This window comes from Stegostoma tigrinum, chromosome 30 (assembly GCF_030684315.1).
Source record: "Stegostoma tigrinum isolate sSteTig4 chromosome 30, sSteTig4.hap1, whole genome shotgun sequence".
Classification (NCBI taxonomy): Eukaryota; Metazoa; Chordata; class Chondrichthyes; order Orectolobiformes; family Stegostomatidae; genus Stegostoma; species Stegostoma tigrinum.
Genome location: NC_081383.1, coordinates 10,790,981 through 10,814,879, shown reverse-complemented (window position 1 = coordinate 10,814,879; position 23,899 = coordinate 10,790,981). Strand labels below are relative to the sequence as shown.

Genomic DNA, 23,899 nt, shown 5'->3' with positions numbered 1-23,899 from the left:
AAAGTACTGACAAGGGTTGTTTTGGGGCTGTGCAGGCAGAATTTCCTGCCAGCCTGCTCCTTCCTGGGCCTGACAGTCTGATGCCATTCTCCTCCCTAACCCCTGGGAAGCGACCTCAATGCAGCTGGCAGACACTCTGGCTACTGAAAAGTGATGGTTATTTAGATGGTTAGTTATTCAAATTGCCTGTCTCCTACCATTCTGGCACTCATCTGTTCCGGCAGTCAAACTATTGCTGGGAAACAACCTCGGCATCATTGTGTCAGTGAGCTATCTTGACAGTTTACGAATTCATCTTCCTCCCAGCTTATGGTTGTAGGGTTATTAGAATCGCAAGGGTTTGGACAAGATGCTTTCAATGTTAATGTATTAAATTTCATAATGCAGGGTTCAGAATTTCTCTGGAGGCGATGGGCATTAACATCTTGTTTTTTGGAAATACTGGCCCAAGAAAATTTTTGGGAAAATAAACGATCCAGATCAGCTTTTCCCTCCATGCACATTATTTTATAAAAGAATCACGAGAGAGATGCAATTTAGTAACAACTAAAAATAGGCAGCACTGTCAAAACATGAAATCATAGTAAATGACCATACTAAATGTATAATAGTTAAATGAATACTTGAAATTGCCAAAGCAAAAAGAACACTAAAGGAAAATGTCAGTATTTTGGCCACTTAATCAGACAAAGAGATCTCTTTGAGGAGGCAAAGTGGACAGCAGCAGAATGGTGATGGATTAGGCCTGGTTGGATGACAATTGTTATACAGTGGTTGCAGATGAACTACAGCAATAATCATGGAGAAGGTGGTATACCATGACTGTAGTCTCCCGGCAGGAATAGCTACAGGCACCATTTGTAGCTCGTGTCACTTACCTGAATTTATCAACATCGGTTTTTGCTTTGAAAATGCAACTCAGCTTTTCATACATCACCTTTAAAAATAAATGCAGAGAATGCAAATAATTTGTCAATCAGCTTTACTTTTGGTAGCTGATCTATGCAAAATTTTGCCGATGCTGATAGATCTACAGGATATGGAACTGTACCTTGAAACTTGTCTTTGTGACGTAAGAAGAGGATTCAAAAAGGTTACTAATCAAACAACCGTTTGATTAAATACATGTTTAAATGTTTTGTTTTTCCGGGGGTTTGTCAAATTTGTATGAACTCACTCAAAAAATAATCTGACAGGGCTAATTCCCACTTACTTATGTGGTATGAGTAATAATTTGACAATAATTATAACACTGGTATCAGCATGAAGCCATTGGATATTTGGAGAAAATCTTTGCCCTGTTTTTTTCTTGTTCTGCACATAGATTATTTAATATGTAACAGTGCATTGACATGAAAATTCCAAAATGTTCAAACATGTGGGACAATTTACACTTGGTCAGGAATGTCTGTAATAATTGTGGCACCAATATCTAGATAACTTTGTCACCATCAATTGGGATTAGATAATTAGAAAATCTAGACAATGAACAAGGGTTTGAGCTGGATGAACACCGCAGGCCAAGCAGCATCAGAGGAGCAGGAAAGCTGACGTTTTGGGCCTAGACCCTCCTTCAGAAATTGGGGAGGGGAAGGGGATTCTGAAATAAATAGGGAAAGAGGGGGAGGTGGATAGAAGATGGGTAAAAAGGAGATAGGTCAAAGAGGCGGGGGTGGAGCCAGTAAAGGTGAGTGTAGGTGGGGAGTAAGGGAGGGGATAGGTCAGTCCAGGGAGGACGGACAGGTCGAGGGGGCGGGATGAGGCTAGTAGGTAGGAGATGGGGGTGGGGCATAAGGTGGGAGGAAGGACAGGTTCAGGAGGCGAGGCCAAGCAGGGCTGGTTTTGGGATGTGGTAGGGGGAGGGGAGATTTTGAAGCTTGTGAAGTCCACATTGATACCATGAGGCTGCAGGGTTCCCAAGCGGAATATGAGTTGCTGTTCCTGCAACCTTCGGGTGGCATCATTGTGGCACTGCAGGAGGCCCAGGATGGACATGTCATTTATGGAGTGGGAGGGGGAGTTGAAATGCTTTGTGACTGAGAGGTACAGCTGTTTGATGCAAATCGAGTGTAGGTGTTCCACAAAGCGGTTCCCAAGCCTCTGCTTGGTTTCCCTGATGCAGAGGAGGCCACATCTGGAACAGCGGATACAGTATACCGCATTAGCAGATGTGCAGGTGAACATCTGCTTGATGTGCAAGGTCTTCTTGGGGCCAGGGATGGGGGTGAGGGGGGAGGCGTAGGGGCAGGTGTAGCACTTTCTGCAGTTGCAGGGAAAAGTGCCGGGTGTGGTGGGGCTGGAGGGGAGTGTGATGTGGACAAGGGGGTCACAGAGAGAGTGGTCCCTCTGGAAAGCAGATAAGAGTGGTGAGGGAAAAATGTCTTTAGTGGTGGGGTCGGATTGTAGATGGCAGAAGTGTCGAAGGATGATGCGTTGGGTCTGGAGGTCAGTGGGATGGTACATGAGGACAAGGATTTTTTTTGGTTGTTATTGCGGAGAGGGGGTGTGTGGGAATGAGTTGCAGGAAATGTGGGAGACATGGTCAAGGGTGCTTCTCAACCACTGAGAGGTGGGAAGTTGCGATCCTTGAAAAACGAAGACATCTGAGATGAACGGGAGTGGAATGCCTCATCCTGGGAGCAGATGTGGCGGAGGCGAAGGAATTGGGAATAGTGAATGGCGTTTTTGCAGGAAGGTGGGTGGGAGGAAGTGTATTCTAGGTAACTGTGGGAGTCAGTAGGCTTGAAAAGGATATCGGTTTCCAGGTAGTTGCCAGAGATGGAAACAGAGAGGTCCAGGAAAGAGAGGGAGGTATCAGCGATGGTCTAGGTGAACTTAAGGTTGGGGTGGAAGGTGTTGGTGAAATGGATGAACCGTTCAAGCTCCTCGTGGGAGCATGAGGCGCCGCTGATACAGTCATTGGTGTAGTGGAAGAAGAAGTGGGGTTTAGGGCCAGCGTAGGAACGGAAGAGGGACTGTTCCATGTAACCTACAAAGAGGCAGGCATAGCTTGGGCCCGTGCGGGTACCCATGGCCACCCCCTTAGTCTGTAGGAAGTGGGAGGAATTGAAAGACAAGTTGTTAAGGGTGAGGATGAGTTCAGCTAAGCAGATGAGGGTGTTGCTGGAGGGGGACTGGTCGGGTCTGCAGGACAGGAAGAAGCGGAGGTCCTTAAGGCCATCTGCTTGGGGAATGCAAGTGTATAGGGACTGGATGTCCTTGGTAAAGATGAGGTGTTAGGGATTGGGGAATCGGAAGTTTTGGAGAAGGTGGAGGGTGTGGGTGGTGTCACGGACATAGGCAGTGAGTTGCTGCACCAAAAGGGAGAAAATGGAGTTGAGATAATTGGAGATAAGTTCGATGGGGCAGGAGCAGGTGGAGACTATGGGTCGATCAGGGCAGGCAGGTTTGTGGATTTTGAGAAGGAGATAGAAACGTGTGGTGTGGGGTTGGGGAATGATGAGGTTGGAGGCTCTGGGTGGGGATGGGGTCATGATCAAGGGGGCGGTAGGAGGAAGTGTCAGAGAGCTGGCATCTGGCCTCTACGATGTAGATGTCAGTGCACCATACTATAACTGCGCCTCCCTTGTCCACGGGTTTTATGTTGAGGTTGGGATTGGAGCAGAGGGAACAGAGGGCTGCATGTTCTGTAGGGAAGAGGCTGGAGTGAGTGAGAAGAGTGGAGAAGTTGAGGTGATTGATGTCTTGACAGCAATTGGAGATGAAGAGGTCGAGGGAGGGTAGGAGGCCTTGGGGTGTGTCCAGGAGGAAGGGTTGTGTTGGAGGTGGGAGAAGGGGGGTCAGCAGAGGGAGGGTTAGGCTTATGACTGAAGAAGTAAGTGCGGTAGCAGAGGCAGCGGAAAAACTGCTCAACATCCAAGTGTGAGCAGTATTCATTGATGTTTGGGTGGAGGGGGACAAAGGTGAGCCCTTTCCTGAGGAGTGACCATTCGTCCTCAGTGAGGGGGAGGTCTGGTGGTCGGTGAAGACCCGGCAGGGCTGGGTGCTATTGTCTCCTCTGGAGCTGCTGGCTGGGGAGGTGGTGGGTGGAGCGGAGTCGGTAGTGGGAGGAGCAGCATCGGTCCATAAGTCCTGGATGTTAGCTGTAGCAGCAGCAGCGGTGTTTATGGTGTTCGCTGTACTGGAAGTGGCGTATCCAGCGGTGGCAGATGTGACGTCATCCGTGGGTGCTCCGACAGTGGCCGCATGGCCAATGGCAGTGGGCACATTGTAGGGAAGGTCCTGGGTAGGGTTGAGGATTTGGGGGATGGAGGAGGCCTGTGTTGGGTGGCAGGCACTAGTAGGTTTAGTATACTTATGGTTTTTAGTGTCCAATAAAGCCAAGTAGAATTGTGAGTTCAGGTTGTGGACCCTGCGAAGAATGAAAAACAGGAGAGGTCCTTTGCAGGTCTGGGAGAGGGAGGCTCTGAGCTGGGGTAGGCTGGATTGTAGTATCACAAGATGCCGGCGCATTGCTGTGAGTGTGTGTTTCAGGAGTCGCAGGGAGAAACGTTTTTGAAGGATCTCAATGCTCTGAATGTAGCAGTTGTCACAGTTGCGACCACATTGGGAAGGCCTAAATGTGGATTGTAGTCCATTGGGGATCCAGATCCGTCATAGAATCCCGACAGTGTGGAAACAGGTCCTTTGGCCCAACAAGTCCGCACCCACCCAAACCCATTCCCCTAAAACACACCTAATGTACAAATCCCTGAACACTACAGGCAACTTAGCATGACCAATCCACTTAGCCTGCATATCTTTGGACTGTGGGAAGAAACCAGAGCACCCGAAGGAAACCCATGCAGACCCAGGGAGAATGGAAAAACTCCACACAGACAGTCACTCAAGGGTGGAATTGAACCCAGGTCCCTGACACTGTGAGTCCTCCCAGACTCAATCCTCCATTCCTCCAACTCCCAATCCTCCCAGACTCAGACCGTCAACAGATACTAAGAAAGGTAATGTGGCTGTAGTACCTGGTTTGCTTCAGGACGTGGTCGAGCAGTTTCAGGGCCGAAGAGATTACGAGAGAGTTGCAGCGGGAGAGAGATCCACTGAGGTCTTTCTAGATGGAGGAGGGTAACTTCTTCAAGGTAGGCATCCTTAGAAGAGGCTTCACAGTGGGGTTAAAATTGTTTCAGAGACAGATTCTCCAACATCTGCAGTTCCTACTGAGATAACAAGGTGTAGAGCTGGATGAACGCAGCAGGGCAAGCAGCATCAGAGGAGCAGGAAAGCTCACGTTTCGGGCCTAGACCCTTCTGCAGAAATGAGAGAGGGGAAGTGGATTCCGAAATAATGGCGGAAGTGTCGGAGGATGATGCATTGGATCCGGAGGGACCGCTTTGCAGAACACCTTCGCAACAAACAACTGCACCTCCCAGTCGAAACATTTCCACTCCCCCTCCCATTCCTTAGATGACATGTCCATCCTGGGCCTCCTGCAGTGCCACAACGATGCCACCCAATGGTTATAGGAACAGCACCTCATTTCGCTTGGGAACCCAGCAGCCCAATGGTATCAATGTGGACTTCACAAGCTTCAAAATCTCTCCTCCCCCAATTGCATCCCCTAACCAGCCCAGCTTGTCCCTGCCTCCCACCTCAAGCCCCACCCCTATCTCCTTCCTACTATTCTCATCCCGCCCCCGTGACCTGTCCATCTGGACTGACCTATCCCCTCCCTAACTCCCCACCTACACTCACCTTTACTGGCTCTACCCCTGCCTCTTTGACCAGTCTGTCTCCTCTCCACCTATCTTCTCCTCTATCCATCTTCTATCCACCTTCCCCTCTCTCCCTATTTATGTCAGAATCCCCTTCCCCTTCCCCATTTCTGAAGCAGGGTCTAGGCCCAAAACATCAGCTTTCCTGTTCCTTTGATGCTGCTTGGCCTGCTGAGTTCATCCAGCTCTACACCTTGTTATCTCAGATTCTGCAGCATCTGTAGTTCCTACTGTCTATGAACAGGGTTTCCTTTTCAGGTTATGATAATGTTTCATGGGAAACAAATTTTGGCATTATAGTATTATGTTAGCTCAGTTGACCCTCCAAGTCAACAACTTCTGGGTTTAAATACCACTCCAGGATTTTAGCTCAAAATCCTGATTAACGTTTTCAGTACTGCACATAGGGTGTGCTCTATCATAGAGACTCAAAACAAAATGTTGTAGCTACAACATAAAATCAAAGTCTTGTTCACTAGTTCCAATGGTTGAAGTGGATTTTAAAGATCCTCTGGTATTCAACGAACAGGGAGTTCTTTCATTGTCCATAAATTTTATGCTAAACAGACACGACCCAAAAATGGGCCCATTCTTCTCATTGTTGTGCTATATAGCTGTGTGCAAATAGTTTTTGCTTTTGTTGAGATAATAACAATACTTCAACGCTAAACATCTTAAATCAAGGAAAAATTAAACTTTAGATTATTTCCTTCTCATCTCCATTTTGTTTTGCTATCTTCTAGCCAGTCTCAGCTCAAGTGTGTTCTATTTTGAACTAATAGCTTCTGCCGTACTGAAATAGCATTACATAGCTTGTGGTTTTTGTGCCTGGCTTGGCTATGGATATTTAATGTTCCATTGTACATTCAAAACTCAAGGACCTGACATGGAAAGAAGACTTACCTAGCAATATTGTGGGAAGGAACAACCGTGCATTTTTAATTGTGCAGCCTTATATTGACTTGGAAGCTTGGATAGTGGAAAATAGGATGAAGGAAAGTAATTTATAAATCTACCAGACCATGGTGTTGCATTCTAGAAATTTACAGTGTGAAAGATAGCTGTTTGGTTCATCAGCTCTACACTAACTGACAAGTAGCCATCCAGCCTAATCCCACTTTCCAGGTCTCGGTCCGTTGTCTTGTACCTTACAAACTTCAAGTGCATATTCAACTACTTCTTAAATGTTGTAAGAGTTTCAAGGCAGTGAGTTTCAGATGCTGATGCCTCTCTGGGTGGAAACATTTCCCCTGTAATTCGCTCTAAAATTCTTGCCATTTACTCTAAATCTTTTCCCCTTAGTTACAGAACCCTGGGAATAAGGCCTTTCCTTCTGGGTCCTCATTATTTTGTACACGTTAGTTTGGTCTTCCCTCAACTTCCACTATTTTAAAGAAAATTACCCTAGACTCATCCTTTTCTTTCAAACTAAAATTCTCTAGTCTATGGAACAACCTTATAAATCCCTCACAACACCATTTCTGGAGCAATCACATCTTTTCTTCAGCGCAATGACTAGAACTGCACATTTCTCTTTCTGTGGCCAAATGGGTGTAAAGTTTTATAAATTTGCACCATAACCTCTTGCCTTTATTCAACCTGATTAATAGAGACAAGTATGCTATGTGCATTTTTGACTACATAATTTGCTTGTCTGAACTCCTAGATCCCTCTATTTCATACACTTCTAAATATCCAGCAATTTATTGTGTATTTCCTTGCCTTGTCAGTCTTCCCCAAGATTCTCCAGATTGATAGGCTAACAAAACTCACGGCAATTACTAAATTACTAAAAGCTTTGAAATACTGTAAAGCCAAGAATCTATCTTTTCTTTCAACTCTATCTCAGAGAAGCAGTAAACCATACATTTCTCACTCACATTGGCATCTGGTTTTGGTTCCATTCAGACTGGCTCCAAAACTGAAAGATTGTTATTCTCCACATGTGCCTGCCATACACAGTTCTGAGAATGTGACAGTGAGATAAACAGTGCTTGGATCATAATATGACTTTGTTCTGTAATACAGGCATAGTTATTTACTGCAGCAACTCAGTATAATTAGTTGGTCATAGGAGGCAGTCACTGTCCTGATGGTGATTGTAATACCTTACTGCATTGACTGTACATAGTTTGGGTCACTAATGCTTATGCATGTCACTAATGGTACAAGACCTGCAATTACTGACACTCTAATACAGTACAAGCGCAGTTTCAGTTTAAAATCTACTCAAAACTTCCACTTACAGTTTTCTGCAGGACTTTTGCAGCATATTGTTTCTGGGTTTGTTTTTCTTGACATCTGTACACAACAGATGTGGCACCCCTACAACAGAAAGAAAAACCAGAAGACAATAATCCCAAACCAATAAGAATCACTGTACAGTCTTATTATACTACAACATTGTTTTCATCATTCAATCAAACTTTATGAGCAATCCTGGAGGATGAAATGCATATCCAATTCTCCTTTGACAGGACAGGAAACAACATCCTTCACTTTTGAGTTCCTGAGACACAAGAAATATTTTCATGTAGTTCCCTGAAAATCAAATTTTATTGCCGTGTTATGTTCCATTCTGTTATCTTTCTCCCCCGGAAATAAACATTTGTCCCCTATTCATCAACCATTATTTGAAAAGCAATTTCCAATGTTTCTGTATTAAAAATACTTTTTTACATAAACTTTTCAATAGTTCAAAATGCATTATGTAATGCTTTGCAAATAATGACTGATGTATTTGCACGTAATTTTTTTGTCTACTACTTTAATGGAAATCTTTAATGGTTTTAAAAACAATTTCATATAAATGAGCTAACAGGTTCAGTACTAATATTATACAATGATAATTCAAGATTTGACATTTAGATGACCGTAAGAAGGCTTTGGAAATTCAAGTTATACACTTAACAATAGCAAACAAAAGTTCAAATCAGGTTAAACTCAAGAAGTAGGACTCAATATAATATTATCCATTTTTCATTGGTTTCAATTAGAAAACTAGACTCAATGTGAACGCTCACATACATATATGTTTATTACTTGTGTCTTCTGAATATATTTTACGAAGTACTCTGCCATTTATCCTATGTGAATGTGCAACAAATAATTTTTTAGTGAAGCGAATAATGTTTCCATTGGCTTTAATCAACCTTAAATTAAATGTTGTAGCCTTAAAAATGCACTAAGCATGGCTTCACTGACTGTTTATTAAATGCTCCTGTCATTAGCAAGCTATATATCAGCTCCTGCTTTGATAGAAAAAGCACACAGTGGGACTTTTATCCCGACTAGTAAGAGAGATAGAACACAAAAAAAAGCAGAATTATGATAGCCGAACAGTAGACTGCCAGCATAAAAATAAAACCTAGGCACTTCAGAGGGTCTATTTATCTGAGTAATGGGTTATGAGAACAGATTGGCATTATCAAGCCATGAGACTGGTGGTAAGGATTTAGATGGGGTAGCTATCTCGTTTAGACAATCTATCTAATTTAGAAGAAGATGACCTGCACAACACTGGTGACTAAATAAAGGTTAATTTAACTGAATTTACATTGATCAAACAGTTCAAGTGCAACTACAACTGAACTTATTGCTTTACATGTAAGTAAGCTAATTCAGTACTTGAGTGCAAGCCCATTCAAAGTTAAAACAGGTATATAGTTGGGTAACTGAGGTTTGAGATTTATAATCAAAATAAGTGATGCAGATTTCAAGCCCAGTTAAAGACATAAGCCTTGAAACTGTACTTGCATTGACCTCCTTGTTGTGGGCTGTGAAGAAACTGAATGGGATCTTGACTACTTCAGAACAGCACCCTCATTTCTCAACAGTAGGTGTAGCCGTCAGATTATTCAACTGCGTGGAGTATGAGTGCTGGAGATGTTTTTGTCATTACGTGTGGTAGAATTTCTCCTCAGACGCTGCCAGACCTGTTGAATTTCTCCAGCTGAGATTCTCTAGCACTTCCAGTTTTTATTTCAGATCTCCAGCATTCACCACACTTTGCTTTCACAAGATTGAGTTTTTCTGCCTTGTGTTAAGAAAGTAGCTCATGTGAAGAAGTGTACAATCCTCTGTGCCACAAGCCTCATCAAGGATTATAATTAGCCATGTATCCCACGAGTAAGAACAGCTAGTTCTCCAAAATATCATAGCTAAATTTTACCTTTTCAATCTCTGTATCAAGGTTATTATTTGTCTCTGGTGGGATAGCTTAAACAAATTACACCAGGTCATTTCTTAGACCTGAATCACGACCAGTTTAATTCAGGAACTACATGAAAATCAGAGGAAGTATTAAAGGTGGAGAAAGAATGAAGAGGAAAAGAAGAGAGAAAATCAGAGTCACAGAAAGAGAAACTAATGGATGATAAAAAGATAGCTTGAAAGTTAAAGATTTGGAAAGAGAAAGTGCCCGTTCATGAAGGAATGCCCAAGGTTGTATCTTCTTAGGTCTCATTAGGGTATATCATGAAATGACATGGGAACATGCAAAGTAGAATTCAGGTACTAATTAGTATTTTTAACACTGACAACTGTTTGTTTAGGGTTTAACCTATAATGAGGCAACAGTGCCAGTTTATAGGCTTTACGAACGTGCAAGCTCTGAACACTCAAATTGCACAGACCAGGGTAAATAACGGAGGGTGACCGGAATGTCTCAGTTAGGCCTTGCCATTTATCAGTGACATAGTTCTTAAGGAGCCGCATTGCCTGCCCACCTTATGGTCAGAAGGAAAAACATAGTAAATTTGGAAATAACGAGTATTGGGTGAAATAACTGCACGAAGGACGGTAGCCTGTCACCAAGTCGTCCTTTATTTACACGTGCATAGTACATGACACTGACCAAGCTCCCAGCGTGAGCAGAATCTCTGACACTCTTGTTTATCCCTGTCAGCCAGGGCTTCATGATTGGATCAAGTTAACATCGCCAATCAGGGAGCTCACGTTCACTGAGATCCACCTGGCTGACCTCATTACAATCACTACACTGGTTTGAACCAGAATTCCATTTTAATGTGCAAGGGGGAGGGGTTTTGCTGAATCCAAAATCCTGTTAGACCAAATGTCTGTTCTTGGGAATAAGATTAAGAAACTCAAATGCTGCTGGCCTGGATTTTCAGGCCCTATCTGGCTCAGTTCCTGACCGTCACCAGGGCCGAAAAATTAAGACCTATGTCTCTGCCCGCGTTTTATCCAGCAGTAATTCCCTGGAGCTTTGTTGTGAAGCACCACTGACTTGTATTTGTAGGGTTTAATAGAGATAGAGGTGGTGTGCACACTCCTGGCCTCCAGGCTCGCATAACGTTTACAGCATCACCAGTCACTCAACAGTCATTACATAGGGTCTGTGTGGGGCACTGGTTGAAAGCGTTTTCGTATGTGTCAATCTTCATTTTAATCTCACCAGATGTTTACAAACAATTCCGAAACCTGTAGGTATGCCACATGCTCTCCGAGGGTTCCACAGATTGAGAACAGCTGAGATACATCAGGTGCATGCTGAAGAAAATTGACCATTATAAGCATAAATAGGGCCAAGTTACCTGGGCTTTAAGGGACAGGCTGCAAGAGATAAGCCAACATGAGGCCTGAGGCTCACAGTTATTCACCCTGCATTAGTATTAAAGAATGACTTGGGTCCTGTTAATACAGTGGTCTAGGAATTTGAATATGCTCTTGTTTTAGGACTTCAGGGAGGAGGACGCAACAAATTTTCCAGTACCTGAATGATGACAAATATTCTATTTTGGGCCAGCAAGCTGCGGTCTAGAGTGGGCAGGTTGGCAGTGAAATGGGATTGAAAATCAATCTGCTGTAAAGTAGCAGCATTTATGCCTCATACATATCAGTTTCAGACATGGGAAATGCACATTGTTTTTTTGGGCTTCAACTCTGGCAGACAGCAATCACACTTTGCAATTCATGTCGGTTTCTTCTATACCATGAATTGGATGCTCGGGAAGTTCATACAGCATTGGCTAAACTGCAGCTTTGAGGCTGAATTTCTAGGCTAATTTTTGTATGGTTTCTTAAATAAACTGTTACAAACTACACCTCGTTTTACAGCCTCAGTCACTGTGAATGTTCAGCAATCAGCATTTGGATTTAACCATGGCATTATCCATAAGCAGATTTGAACATGATTTAGTAAAAACAAATCAACTGCAAGCAATGTCTTAGGCTGGATAATATCATGATGGAAAATTACGAGGAAGGTTAAATAAGGACATTTTGAGAATGATGATTAAATTATGCCTTCTGGATATTCAGAGATTTTACTGAAAGCCTGGTATGGTGTTTCTGTTCTAGTACCAACTGAAGAGCCATCTGGAAAATAAAAATTGATAAAAGAAAACAAGATAGTTAATTCTTATACTTCTGGGAATTGTTATTTAATTGTTATTTAACTCTCTCTTGGGCTAAAATTTCAGAACTTATTAATGTCAATGAGGCTTAATTCAAAGCAATCTTGCCTGTCAGTGAGAAACAGTGGATTCCAGCTCAACGCCTAAACCATTTACAATTTGAGCTGATAATGCTAGATTTCGATGTTTTCCAATGGATAGAGTGAGAACCAAGATACTGTTGTGGTTGTTCATATGGGTTTTAAGTGCAAAATCCTCAGATGCTGGAGGACATTAAAGAGATGTTGAATATTGAAGCCAAACAGGGATTTGAAAATAAGAATCGGAATTTTGAATCTGAAGTGTTGCCTAAACAGAAGTTAGCTAGCAGAGGAAGTGGTAGGTAAAAAGAATTTGTTATGGTTAGAATAGGCAGATCTGGAAGAGCTGGAGGTTCTGAAGAAGAGTCATACTGCACTCAAAATGGTATCTCTGTTTCTCTTTTCACAGATGCTGTTGGATCGGCTGAGTTTCTCCAGCATTCTCTGTGTTTGATTCAAATTTCCAGCATCCTTAGTATTTTGGTTTTATTTCACGAATCTGAGTTTGTGGAGATGATTCCGTGAACCAAATCTGGACAGTTTACACTCTGGTGCAAGTCCCCAAAGTTTAGACCATAAGACTGCATGGAATATGAGTCTGATACACCATTTAATATGATCATTACTGATCCAACATGTGTCCCCTATCCTTTCCCACACGACTTTTGATTCAGCGAGTTTTGAGAAGATTTGAGAAAAAGAACAGGAAATGACATCACCAACCCAAGGAAAACCTAAAGAGATAAATAGAAAGCAGGACATAACACCAGCGCTTCACTGGAGGCTCACTGTTGATGTTACCTAGAACGGTGACGAAACGTCTGGGAACGAACCTGTCAGCTCAGTGAACCAGCTTACATCCGGAACAAAATAAAGACCCACTCTTTTGTGGACCGAGAAGAGGAGAGCGCAACTGTGTTGGAGGTGGAAGGAAGACGTCGGGTTGGCTGTGCACCCTTGCAACCGGTGGATCTTAATGTTGGCTTCGGCCTAACGCTGGTTCAGGGGAGCAGCCAACCTGCAACGATGGCTGCGATGAGTGCTCGTGCTCCGAGTCAGGGGGTCCGGAACACCATCCGTGTTTCCGTGAAGAAGGTGGATGAAGGTGCACCTGTGGACCGCACCTTCTTCGTGAAGAGGGTCCTGTTGGACTGTTGTGGGTTCGCTGCTGTGGACGTTTACTGCCTGCAGGATTTCTCCGGAGGAGGTTTCTACGATGTAACCTTCAGGAGTGCCAAGCTTTGTGAGTGCTTCCTGGAGGTTTTCAAGGAGAAAGGAGGTGAGGGCCCCCTCTCTGTACTGACTGCTGTCCTGCTGTTCGTGATGCCGGTCCAGAGGAGCCGTATGGTGACTGTACACGTGTACAACCTGCATGTGCCAGCAGTTGATGTCCTGACCTTCCTCGGAAGGTACTTGAAGGTGGAAGGGGACCTAACCAACATCATGGACCCCTTTGGGACCTGGACCTGTAAGAGACAGGTCAGGGTGACGCTGAGGACGGGCGCGGACGGGAACATCGTACACCCACTGTCCAGTTTCACGATCGGCGGGAGCAAGGCCTACCTGACCTACACAGGGCAACCTAAAATCTGCCATGCCTGCGGTAGGTCAGGTCATGTGGCGGTCGACTGCAAAGCCACCATCTGCAGGGAGGAGGGACACCTTGCAAATGATTGCCCACAAGAAAAAAGGTGCAACCTTTGTGGGGAAGCGGGCCACCTCTATAGGGCATGCCTGCGGCGGGGGACCACCTAAGCCCAGGTTGCCGGCAGGGGCAATGCGGGGCCAGCACCCCCGGAGGACAGGAAGGCACCAGACCCCTGCAAGGACCCCCCTAATGTGCAGGAGGTCCAGGTCGTGCAGGAGGGCCCAGCCCCGCAGGACGGACCTGAGGCCAGCAAAGTGCCCCTGCAGGCTCTGCTCCCCCCCGACAACCCGGAGTCGATTGGAGGAGGCGACAGGTGACCCAGGGGAGTGGAAGACGGTCCGGAAGGCAAGGAGGAAGGCGCGCCGGCGGGCCCCAGCACCGCAACCATCAGGCGGGAAGAGGCAGCTACAGGGGGGCTACAAGAGCTCCTCTGACGAGGGGGATTCGGAGAGTGCCCGCCCGAAGCAGAAGCTAAAGATCTCAAGGGAGAAGGAAAGCAGCACCCCGCTTCCAGGTGACGGGAGGCATCCTGAGGCTCCCTCTGACACCCAGCCACGTGCCATTGGGGCCTGGAGGGTCCCCCGGAACCTTCAGGCGGGAAGCAGGAAACAGCGTGTTTCCAGCCTGACCCAGAGCCGGACTCTCCTGCCTCCGTACCCCCGACGGGGGGATGCCACCCGGAAGGCAGCACGGACGGTTTCCTGAGCCTGGAGAGTGTCCAGCAGCTCGCCTGGGCAATGGGCATGAAGGGACAGATGGAGGGGCTGGACCTTGAACTCGGGGAGCGTACTGCGGTCACTGCCCACAAGGGGGGTACGAGTTGTGAGCATTAATGTGCGCAGCGTCAAGTCCACCGCAAGATGTGTGTCCACGTTGGCCTACCTGACCACCGCAAGGCAGACCTCCTGTTTCCGCAGGAGTGCGGGATACCGCACCTCAGCAGGTACGGGAAATGGTCCGGCGCCTGGACCTGTGGGCCTTTGATCTGGTCGGGGGGTATCGACTGTCGCTCCTCGGGCCTGGCTATTCTGCTGCGGGGGCGCAACTTCACCATCTCTCAAGTTCAGGAGGTGGTGAAGGGGCGCCTCCTAGTGACTGATGTCACCTACAGGAACACTTCCCTGAGGCTGATCAACGTGTACGCCCCAGCGGTACGGAGTGAGCGGTTGGCCGTCCTGCAGTGGCTTCCACCCCTGCTGGCTACGTCCAGGCCTGTCATCCGAGGCGGAGACTTCAACTGCATCATCGGTGCGGATGGAAGATCCGGCGTGGGGACAGCGGGTGGCGGGAGTCAACTGGACGCCACATCCAGATTCCCGAGGGGCACGGTGAAGGACGCCAAGCTGCTCGATGTCTTCAGCACCCCTGCAGACGGAGCGCAGCGGAGATACACCTGGTCGCGGCCAGACGGGTCTATCCGCTCAAGGATAGACTTCCTGTTTGTGTCACGGGTGTTCTCGGTCACGTCCACCGGCGTCGAGCCGGTGTTCTTCTCTGACCACTGCCTCCTGCTGGCCGACTGTCGCTTACAGGGCGACCAGCAGGCCAGCAAGGGGACGTGGAAGCTCAACACGACTCTGTTGACCCCAGAGAATGTCGAGGAGCTTAAGAGGGAATATGCCAGTTGGAGAACCGTCAAATTCCTCTTTGAATCTCCGGGCGACTGGTGGGAGACAGTGAAGGAGAACATCAAGAGATTTTTTGTCCTCAAGGGTGTTCGGAAGGCGAGAGAGAGACGGGGAAAGCTGTTGCGACTCCAGAAAAGGATGCAGAACATGTTCCTTCTGCAGTTGATGGAGGTCGATGTCACGGAGGACCTCCGCAAGGTGTGGGACCAGCAAGCCTCGCTCTTCGCCGCGGAGGCCTCCAGGATAATCTTCCGGTCCAGCGTCCGCTCCGTGGAGCAGGACGAGACGTGCTCGCGTTTCTTCTTTCAGAAGGTGCACAAAGAGAGCTCTGTGCTTAGCCGGCTGAAGGAAGACGATGGCTCGGTAACGACTTGGCCCGACATTTTGAGGATCAGCAGATCCTTCTATGCCGGACTGACGACACGAAGCCCACGGACAGCACGGCCTCCGAGTCTTTCCCGTTGTCTATCACGGAGGTCTTAGACGACGGCACGAGGGAGTGGCTGGACCGGCCGATATCCCTGGACGAGCTGACCAGAGCCCTCAAGTCCTTTGAGAAGAATACGACTCCCGGGAGCGACGGCCTACTGGTTGAGCTGTATTCCGCTCTGTGGGACCTGGTCGGCCAGGACCTGCTGGAGGTGTATGATAGTGCGCTTCGGGCAGGGGAAATGTGCAAGTCCATGAGGAAGGGCATCATCACCCTCATTTACAAGAGGAAGGGGGAGAGGGAAGAAATTAAGAATTGGCGTCCCATTTCACTATTGAACGTGGACTACAAAATCCTGGCCAAGGTCATAGCCAACTGGGTCAGGTCCGTCCTGGAGTCGGTGATTCACCCTGACCAAACCTGTGCTGTGCCAGGCAGGAAGATCGCTGAGAGCCTTGCGCTCATCAGGGATACGATCGCCGACGTGCAGGACAGGAGAGTGGACACCTGCCTCGTCAGCCTGGACCAGGAGAAGGCCTTCGACAGGGTCTCTCATGCTTACATGAGGGACGTCCTCTCCAAACTGGGGTTCGGAGAGGGCATCTGCAATTGGATCCGGCTGCTCTACACCAACACCGTTAGCGCAGTCTTGATCAACGGGTGGGAATCGGACAGTTTTGCCGTCAGATCTGGAGTCAGGCAGGACTGCCCGCTCTCTCCTGCCTTGTTCGTGTGCTGTATGGAGCCCTTCGCTGCATCCATCAGGAATGACGTGAGCCTGAAGGGCGTGACTATCCAAGGCAGCGGAGGCCTTCAGGTCAAGACCTCCCTGTACATGGACGACATCGCCGTCTTCTGCACCGATCGTCGGTCGGTGAGTAGACTGTTGGACATCTGCGGCCAGTTTGAACTGGCCCCGGGTGCCAAAGTCAATAGGGGTAAGAGCGAGGCCATGTTCTTCGGGAACTGGGACGACCGCTCCTTCATCCCCTTCACCGTCAGGACAGACTACCTGAAGGTGCGGGGTGTTTGGTTCAGTGGAGCTGGGGCATGCACGAAGACTTGGGAGGAGCGTATCATCAAACTGAAGCAGAAGCTGAGCAGGTGGACGCTCCGGTCCCTCTCCCTCGCGGGTAAGAACCTGGTTGTCAGGTGTGAGGGGCTTTCGGTACTGTTGTATATGGCGTCGGCCTGGCCTATTCCCTGGACCTGCGCCGCTGTGGTCACCCAGGCCTTCGGACATACCGAACGCCACCCTCGCCCTGACGGCTACTTTTGTGTGCGGCTGCATCAAGCTGTGCGTAGATCCTCAGTACGCAAACACCAAGTGTCACTACTTACTGAGGTTCTACCTGTCCCCGGTGTTGCGAAGGATGGGCCTGGCCGTGTTGCTGCAGAACGCTCCGAGTAGTTGGACTGTCCCGTACCGCCTGTCCTTCGTGGAGAAATTTTTGAAAGGAAACACCTTTGACCACAAGGCCATCAGGCAGTGGTCAGCCCGTAGTATCCTCGAGACCCTTCGGGAAAAGGAGAGGGTGGATCCTGTCGTGTGGTTCCCCACGCAGACTGACAAAGTCGTTTGGCAGAATGCCTTACCGCCAGAACTTTCAAACAAGCACAAGAACATTGCTTGGCTGGCAGTGAGAGGTGCTGTGCCAGTGAGATCCTTTATGCATGCCCGGAATCTCTGCGCCACCGTACGCTGCCCTCGAGGCGGCTGCGGGGGGGACGAGACTGTCGATCACCTCCTTCTGGAGTGTGCCTATGCGCAGGAGGTCTGGAGGGGGATGCAGTGGTACTTGTCGAGGTTCGTCCCGAGCAGCTCTGTGACACGGGATTCCGTGCTCTACGGGCTGTTTCCCGGGACGCACACCGAGACCAACATCAACTGCGCCTGGAGGACCATCAATGTGGTGAAAGACACTCCTTGGTCTGCCTGCAACATGCTGGTCTGCCAGCTGAAAGAACTGACCCCGACCGAGTGTTGCAGACTGGCGCACTCCAAGGTCCAGGACTACGTGCTGAGGGACGCGCTAAAGTTTGGGGCAGCCGCTGCCAAGGCGTGGTGGGGAAAGACCACCGTATGAAACCCCTCGTCCAGAATAGAAAAAAGGGTCCTATCTGTTAACTGGGCCCAGCTGGCGCCTTCCCCAACTGGTCAGGGGGCCAACGGGGACTGTGCGGGGTGACGACTGCCGGGGTATTTTCTTTGCTTTGTTTTTTTTTCTTCTTTCTTTGTTTTGTTTTTGCCTTTAGTTGGTGTACGTACCACCTGGGTAACCGGGAGCAGCTTGCATGACTGGGTAGGTGTATAAATGTTTTATTTTTTGTACATTCTAAGAATAAAGCATATTTTTTCAAATAAAAAAAAGTGACAAAACGTCTGAAAACAAACCTTCCAGCTCAGCGAGCAAACTCACATCCAGAAGTTTTGATTCACTTTCTTTCTTTCTATTTGTCTGTCTGCCTGTCTATCTATTGATCTATCTCTGTACCTCAGCCTTAAAAATACACAAAGACTCTGCCGTCACAGCTCACTGTGGCCAGGAGATCCAGAGACTCAATCCTCTGAGAAAAGACTTTCCTCCTCATCTGAACCGTGAATTGGCGCCCTAAATTCTGAGACCATGACCTCTGGTCCTACACTCTCCGATGGGGGAGAAACATCCTTTTAGCATTCACCCTGTTATGCCCACTCCCAAAATTCCAGTTACCCTCTCCTGCACCATTCAATTGTTCCCATCCATATACTTCTTAGCACATAATCACAAAGGCACACAGTAGCAAATCTTTCTCATTCTAAAGACAATCCCAACTTTCATTTACTGTGCTTATTCTGCACAATGTTACCATTCTCTTCTCCCATGCAACCACTTTCACAGGCACCATCCCAAACGTCTTTGCTCGCTTTGTGTGGCACACATTTTCCTTCATGAATTACTATTCTATCATTATTCCATTTTCCTTTTCCCTCAATATATTACTATATGCCCAAGTCCTACATGTCTCCACTGAACTTTTCAACAGCTTAAAAACTCTCGCTGTCTCTCTTTCTCCAGAATAAACCTCAAGGAGAGGAACAAACTATGGGGAGGAACCTCCAGAGCGATCACGTTCCCTGGACAAAACCAGCAGCATAGAATGTGAGCCAGTGGCTAACATCAGCAGAGCATGTACATGTTACCTGCCACTCATCATCCATCACAAGAGGTATACAGCATGTTTCATAACTTCAAGCTATTCTCAGGAGTATTAGCTCCAAATACCCAGCTTCCATCTGCTGTCCTAACTCTTGCCCATTTTTTCCCTGCTCTATCTCAGCAGCACGAGTAGAAGATATCTGAGAACAGCACAATTCTCCTTTGGATGCACTATCACTATCCAATTCTGCTCAAAGCACCAGTTTGGACATTGACAATCTGACAAGCAGGGTCAAAACTGAGTCATGAGTTATTCCAGTCAAAAATGTATATTTCATAGCATCGACAGCACAGAAATAGTCTATTTGGCCCAACTGATCCACGTCAACGTTTACACTGAGGTTGGTTGGCTCTCCGAGCTGGTTTGTTGTTCCGCAGTTGTTTCGTTACTGTGCTTGGTAACATCCTCAGTGCAGCCTCTGATGATGCGTCGGTATGTTTTCCCGCCTGGTTTTTAAACTCTGGGATCTGTTGCGATGGATTGCCTCACTTCCGGGTTTCCTCCATAGTGGAATGTATATGGGGTCGAGTTCAATGTGTTTATTAATAGCCTGCTTTGTGGAGTGCCATGCTTCCAGGAATTCTCATGCTTCTCTCTGCCTGGCCTGTCCTAGGATCTTGGTGTTGTCCCAGTCGAAGTGTTGGTTCTCCTTGTCCATGTGGATTGAGATGAGTGAGTATTGGTCGTGTCTTTTTGTAGCCAGTTGGTGTTCATGTATTCTTGTTGTTAGTTTCCTTCCTGTTTGTTCGATGTAGTGTTTCTCGCAGTCTCTGCGGGGGATCTTTTAGATGACATTGGTCTTGTCCATGGCGGGGAGTGGGTCTTTAGTTCGGTTGAGAACTTGTTGTAGGGTTGTTTATGCTTCACCCATTCTACTTCATTTCATCTTAAGTGGTTAGCTTTATGACTATTTTTTGCAGTTGAGTAATTCTCTTCTGAAATATTAAGGTATATAAGATTGGTGAGGTCCTAATCTGATCGAAATCTTACTGGTAGAAAGTATTGATATTCACTGTAGGCATCTCTTCTGACTGGGAAGCATTTGACCGAAATTTATTCACTTTTATTTTTATTTTATGGTGGCATTAGCAATTCATTTCCAGCTTCATGGCACTTGCTGAGTAATATTTAATGTGGGTGAGGGTGGATGGGAAGGCCGACTGTCATGCACCTGTGGAGGCTACATCATCTCCTTTGGGAAAGGCCTACTGGAATTAAGTATTTTTTATGTACCTTGGTGGTAAGGCTTGGACTTTCCCAGGATTAAGGACATCAGTAGCTGAAACCTTACTCCCTTACCCCCAAGTATTGTGTGGGCCTACCAGAGGCTAGCAGGTATGCACTGCAGGTACTGCCACTGAAGAGGCAGTCGTCATTAATATATATGGAGAGTGGCTTTGAATCAACAGGGATCCATGTCACAGATCAATGAAAGTAGGATAGAGGTTGTAGGAGATGAGGGAGGGGTGGCTGTCAACAAGGAGAGGAGCTTGGCTCTTGGCTGCTGCTGTTGCCATCTCCTCAACCCATCTACCTTTCACCCTTTCTGATGCAGGATGCCTCAGTCAGGAATGCCTTTGAACAAGGGGGCTTTGTTTGCTTTTTGGGCTTCAATGTGGCAACTGCTGTACTCAGGAATGAGTCCCTTAAATGGGCAGACTGCCCAACTAACTGTCCCAAAGTCTTGCTATGCTCTGGCGGAGTGCATTAAGTTCTTTCCACATCAATTACATGTTTGCACAACCCTCTTGCTTCATCACATTGTGTTTTTTTGTCCATTGCAAGAGGATCTCTGGTGTGTACTTAGTTTTGTCTTCTTGAATTTATAATCAATGTCAGCGTCAAGTCACTAATTTGGAAAGAGCAAATGGCTCATTAACTTTCTGACTGCTCAATCATACTGTAATATACAGAGTGTACAAGAGATATTAGTGTATTCATTGAAAATCAGCAAAATTAATACCCCAAACATCACTAAAGGTCACTAGAAGAAAGTACTAGACTCTTGATTATAATTTATAAGATTGTGAATGGCATGGATAGAGTGGAAAGTATGAGGCTTTTTCTGCCGAAGGATATAGATAGTCTAAGTGAGTGAGCAAAGGTCTGGCAGATGGAGTACACTGTTAATAAGTGTGAGACTAGATTAATTTAGGATATCTGGTTGGCATGGGTGAGTTGGATCAAAGGGTCTGTTTCCATGCTGTACATCTGAGTCTGGACAATACCCAGCTTCGGGCTGACGAGAGGCAAGTGACATTCGCACAACACAAATGCCAGGCTATGACCATCACCAGTAAGAGGCAATCTAACCACTGTCCTTTCACATTCAGTGGTGTTACCATCACTAAGTACCCCACTATCAACATCCTGGGGTTTGCCATTGACCAGAAACTCAACTGGACTCACCATATTAACACAGTGGCTACAACAGCAGGCCAGATGCTAGGAATACTGTGGCGAGTAGCTCACCTCCTGACTCCCAAGACCTGCAAAGTCCACCGTCTACAAGGCACAAGTGAGGAGTATGATGGAATACTCCCCATTTGCCTGGAAAAATGCATCCCCAACAACACTCAAAAAGTTTGACACCATCCAGGACAAAGCTGCCTGCTTAACTGGTACTACATCCACAAGCATCCACTCTCTCCACCACCGACACTTAGTAGTAGCAGTGTGTACTATCTTCAAGATCTGCAGAAATTCACCAAAGATCCTCAGAATGCACCTTCCAAACCCACGACCACTTCCATCTATAAGGACAAGGCCATCATACATATGGGAACACCACCACCTCCTAGTTCCCCTCCAAGTCACTCACCATTCTGACTTGGAAATATGTTGCTCTTCCTTCACTGTCACTTGGTCAAATTCCTGGAATGCCCTCCCTAATAGCATTCTGGGTCAACCCACAGCAGGAAGACTGCAGCAGTTCAAGAAAGCAGCTCACCACCACCTTCTCAGGGTAACTAGGGATGGGTAATAAATGCTGGCCAGCCAGCAAAGCCTACATTCCACAAATGAATAGGAAAAAAAACCTCTATGAGTAAATGGAATAGATTGTGAGGGCACCCAGAGCAAAAGACAAAGGGAATGTAATTGGTTGTAAAGGAGATATTTTGATCCAAAGTAGGTGTGAGTGCTTTTGTGGACAGGCAACAATATATTGGCATTGGGTTTGCTCTCAGCAAAGCCAACAAGACCCTGCCAATGGGAGAGGAGACAAAGAGAGAGAGAAGAGATGGTGTAATTAAACTGGAGAATGGTGTTTTATGTTCTTTATGTTGTTGAGCTCAATTTTGAGCCCCAGAGGCTGTGAGGAGCCTCAGTGGAAAATGAGGTGCTTTTCTTCCAGAGATAATGGGAACTGCAGATACTGGAGAATCCAAGATAGCTCTCTGATGAAGGGTCTAGGCCCGAAGCGTCGGCTTTTGTGTTCCTGGGATGCTGCTTGGTCTGCTGTGTTCATCCAGCTTCATACTTTGTTATTCTGCTTTTCTTCCAGCTTCAATTTCACTGCACTGGAACACTCCAGTATGTCAAGGACAGAAATGTTAGCATGGAAGCAAGATGGTAGATTGAAATTTACCTGATAATTGGACAAGTTGATTTTAAGATAATATAATTTATGTTCAACATGGTCTTAAGTACAGTGATTACTTTCACCCAAATGACTGCATCAGATACATATAACCAGGCCAGTGACGCTATTAAATTCTCTTCATGAACTTCTACAATATTGGATCTTGTTTCATTCCTTTTTAATGTGCTCTTAAACTTAAAAAAATGCTATTTGAACTCAATGATTTGTAGGCTTTTGTTTTAAATCACCCCCAAGGTAACTTTTCATAAACATTGCAAATCCCAATGTATTTAGTTTTCAGCAGCTAAATGGTAGGAACCTCAGTCCATAATATGTACTATTCACAGAAGCTGAAATGACTGTGAGTGTGGCATTGAATATATGGAGAGCTACATCATAATGACATTATTTCTTGCTTTCTGGAACACCAATGATAATTCCCAACTTTAATACAATTTCTCTGTTGAAAACAGATGACACTGCCATTGGCTGTTCATTACTTGACTTGCTATTGTATCTCATCTCTTTGAGTATAGGTAACTAACACCCCCTGCTTTGAGTTTTGATAAAGCAAATCTGTCCAATTATTGATATTGTAAGATCATTATTCTGAAGGTCGTTACTTGCCCTAAGGTGGTACTCAATGGAACATGTGATGATAAGGGAATCATCCAATAAAACACTAATGACAAAATGATTCAATTTAAATTACATATCATCAATCTATACTCTGCAACTGTGCTATCTCTTTATGGATAATTATGACAGCTGGACCGTAAAATGGAAGGAAATGCATTTTGGGTGATAAACAAGTCTAAAATGTAGATATTTACAGCTGATGTGCAAATCATTGTATTGACTGTATTTCCAAGGGATAATTGGCGAGTATAATTTTATAATTTCAATATTTCTGTAAATGGAGACTTGGTGTAAAGGCTTTTATCCCTGACGAGTGCAAGATGTCAGATTTCAAAGGATCACCACAATTTATACAGTAATTTTATAAGTATAAACCTTAACTGAGCGACATAATCCAAACATGCAAGACACCACCAAAATTACGTATAGCACAGTAGATGAAGGAAAGTAGTGAGGAGGTTACACCTACCCTGCAGTCAGTCAAAATTATATAGACAATTTGTTTGAGTTGACCTTGAGGGTTTATTGTTTCTTTTCATGGACAAATACTGTCTGTTGAGCCAAGCTGGCAAAATATGGTTTTA

General features: G+C 46.1%; 1 protein-coding gene across 2 annotated transcripts in view; it reads right to left on the bottom strand.

Annotated features, from left to right (window-relative positions):
• LOC125465805 (calcium/calmodulin-dependent protein kinase type IV-like) overlaps nucleotides 1–23,899 on the bottom strand; it is a 150,639-nt gene that overhangs the window by 81,023 nt on the left and 45,717 nt on the right. For both annotated transcript variants that reach the window (XM_048559678.2, XM_048559680.2), the window contains exon 2: nucleotides 7,976–8,054. In XM_048559678.2, coding sequence (XP_048415635.1) covers nucleotides 7,976–8,054 — 79 coding nt within the window. The remainder of the gene's footprint in view (nucleotides 1–7,975; nucleotides 8,055–23,899) is intronic.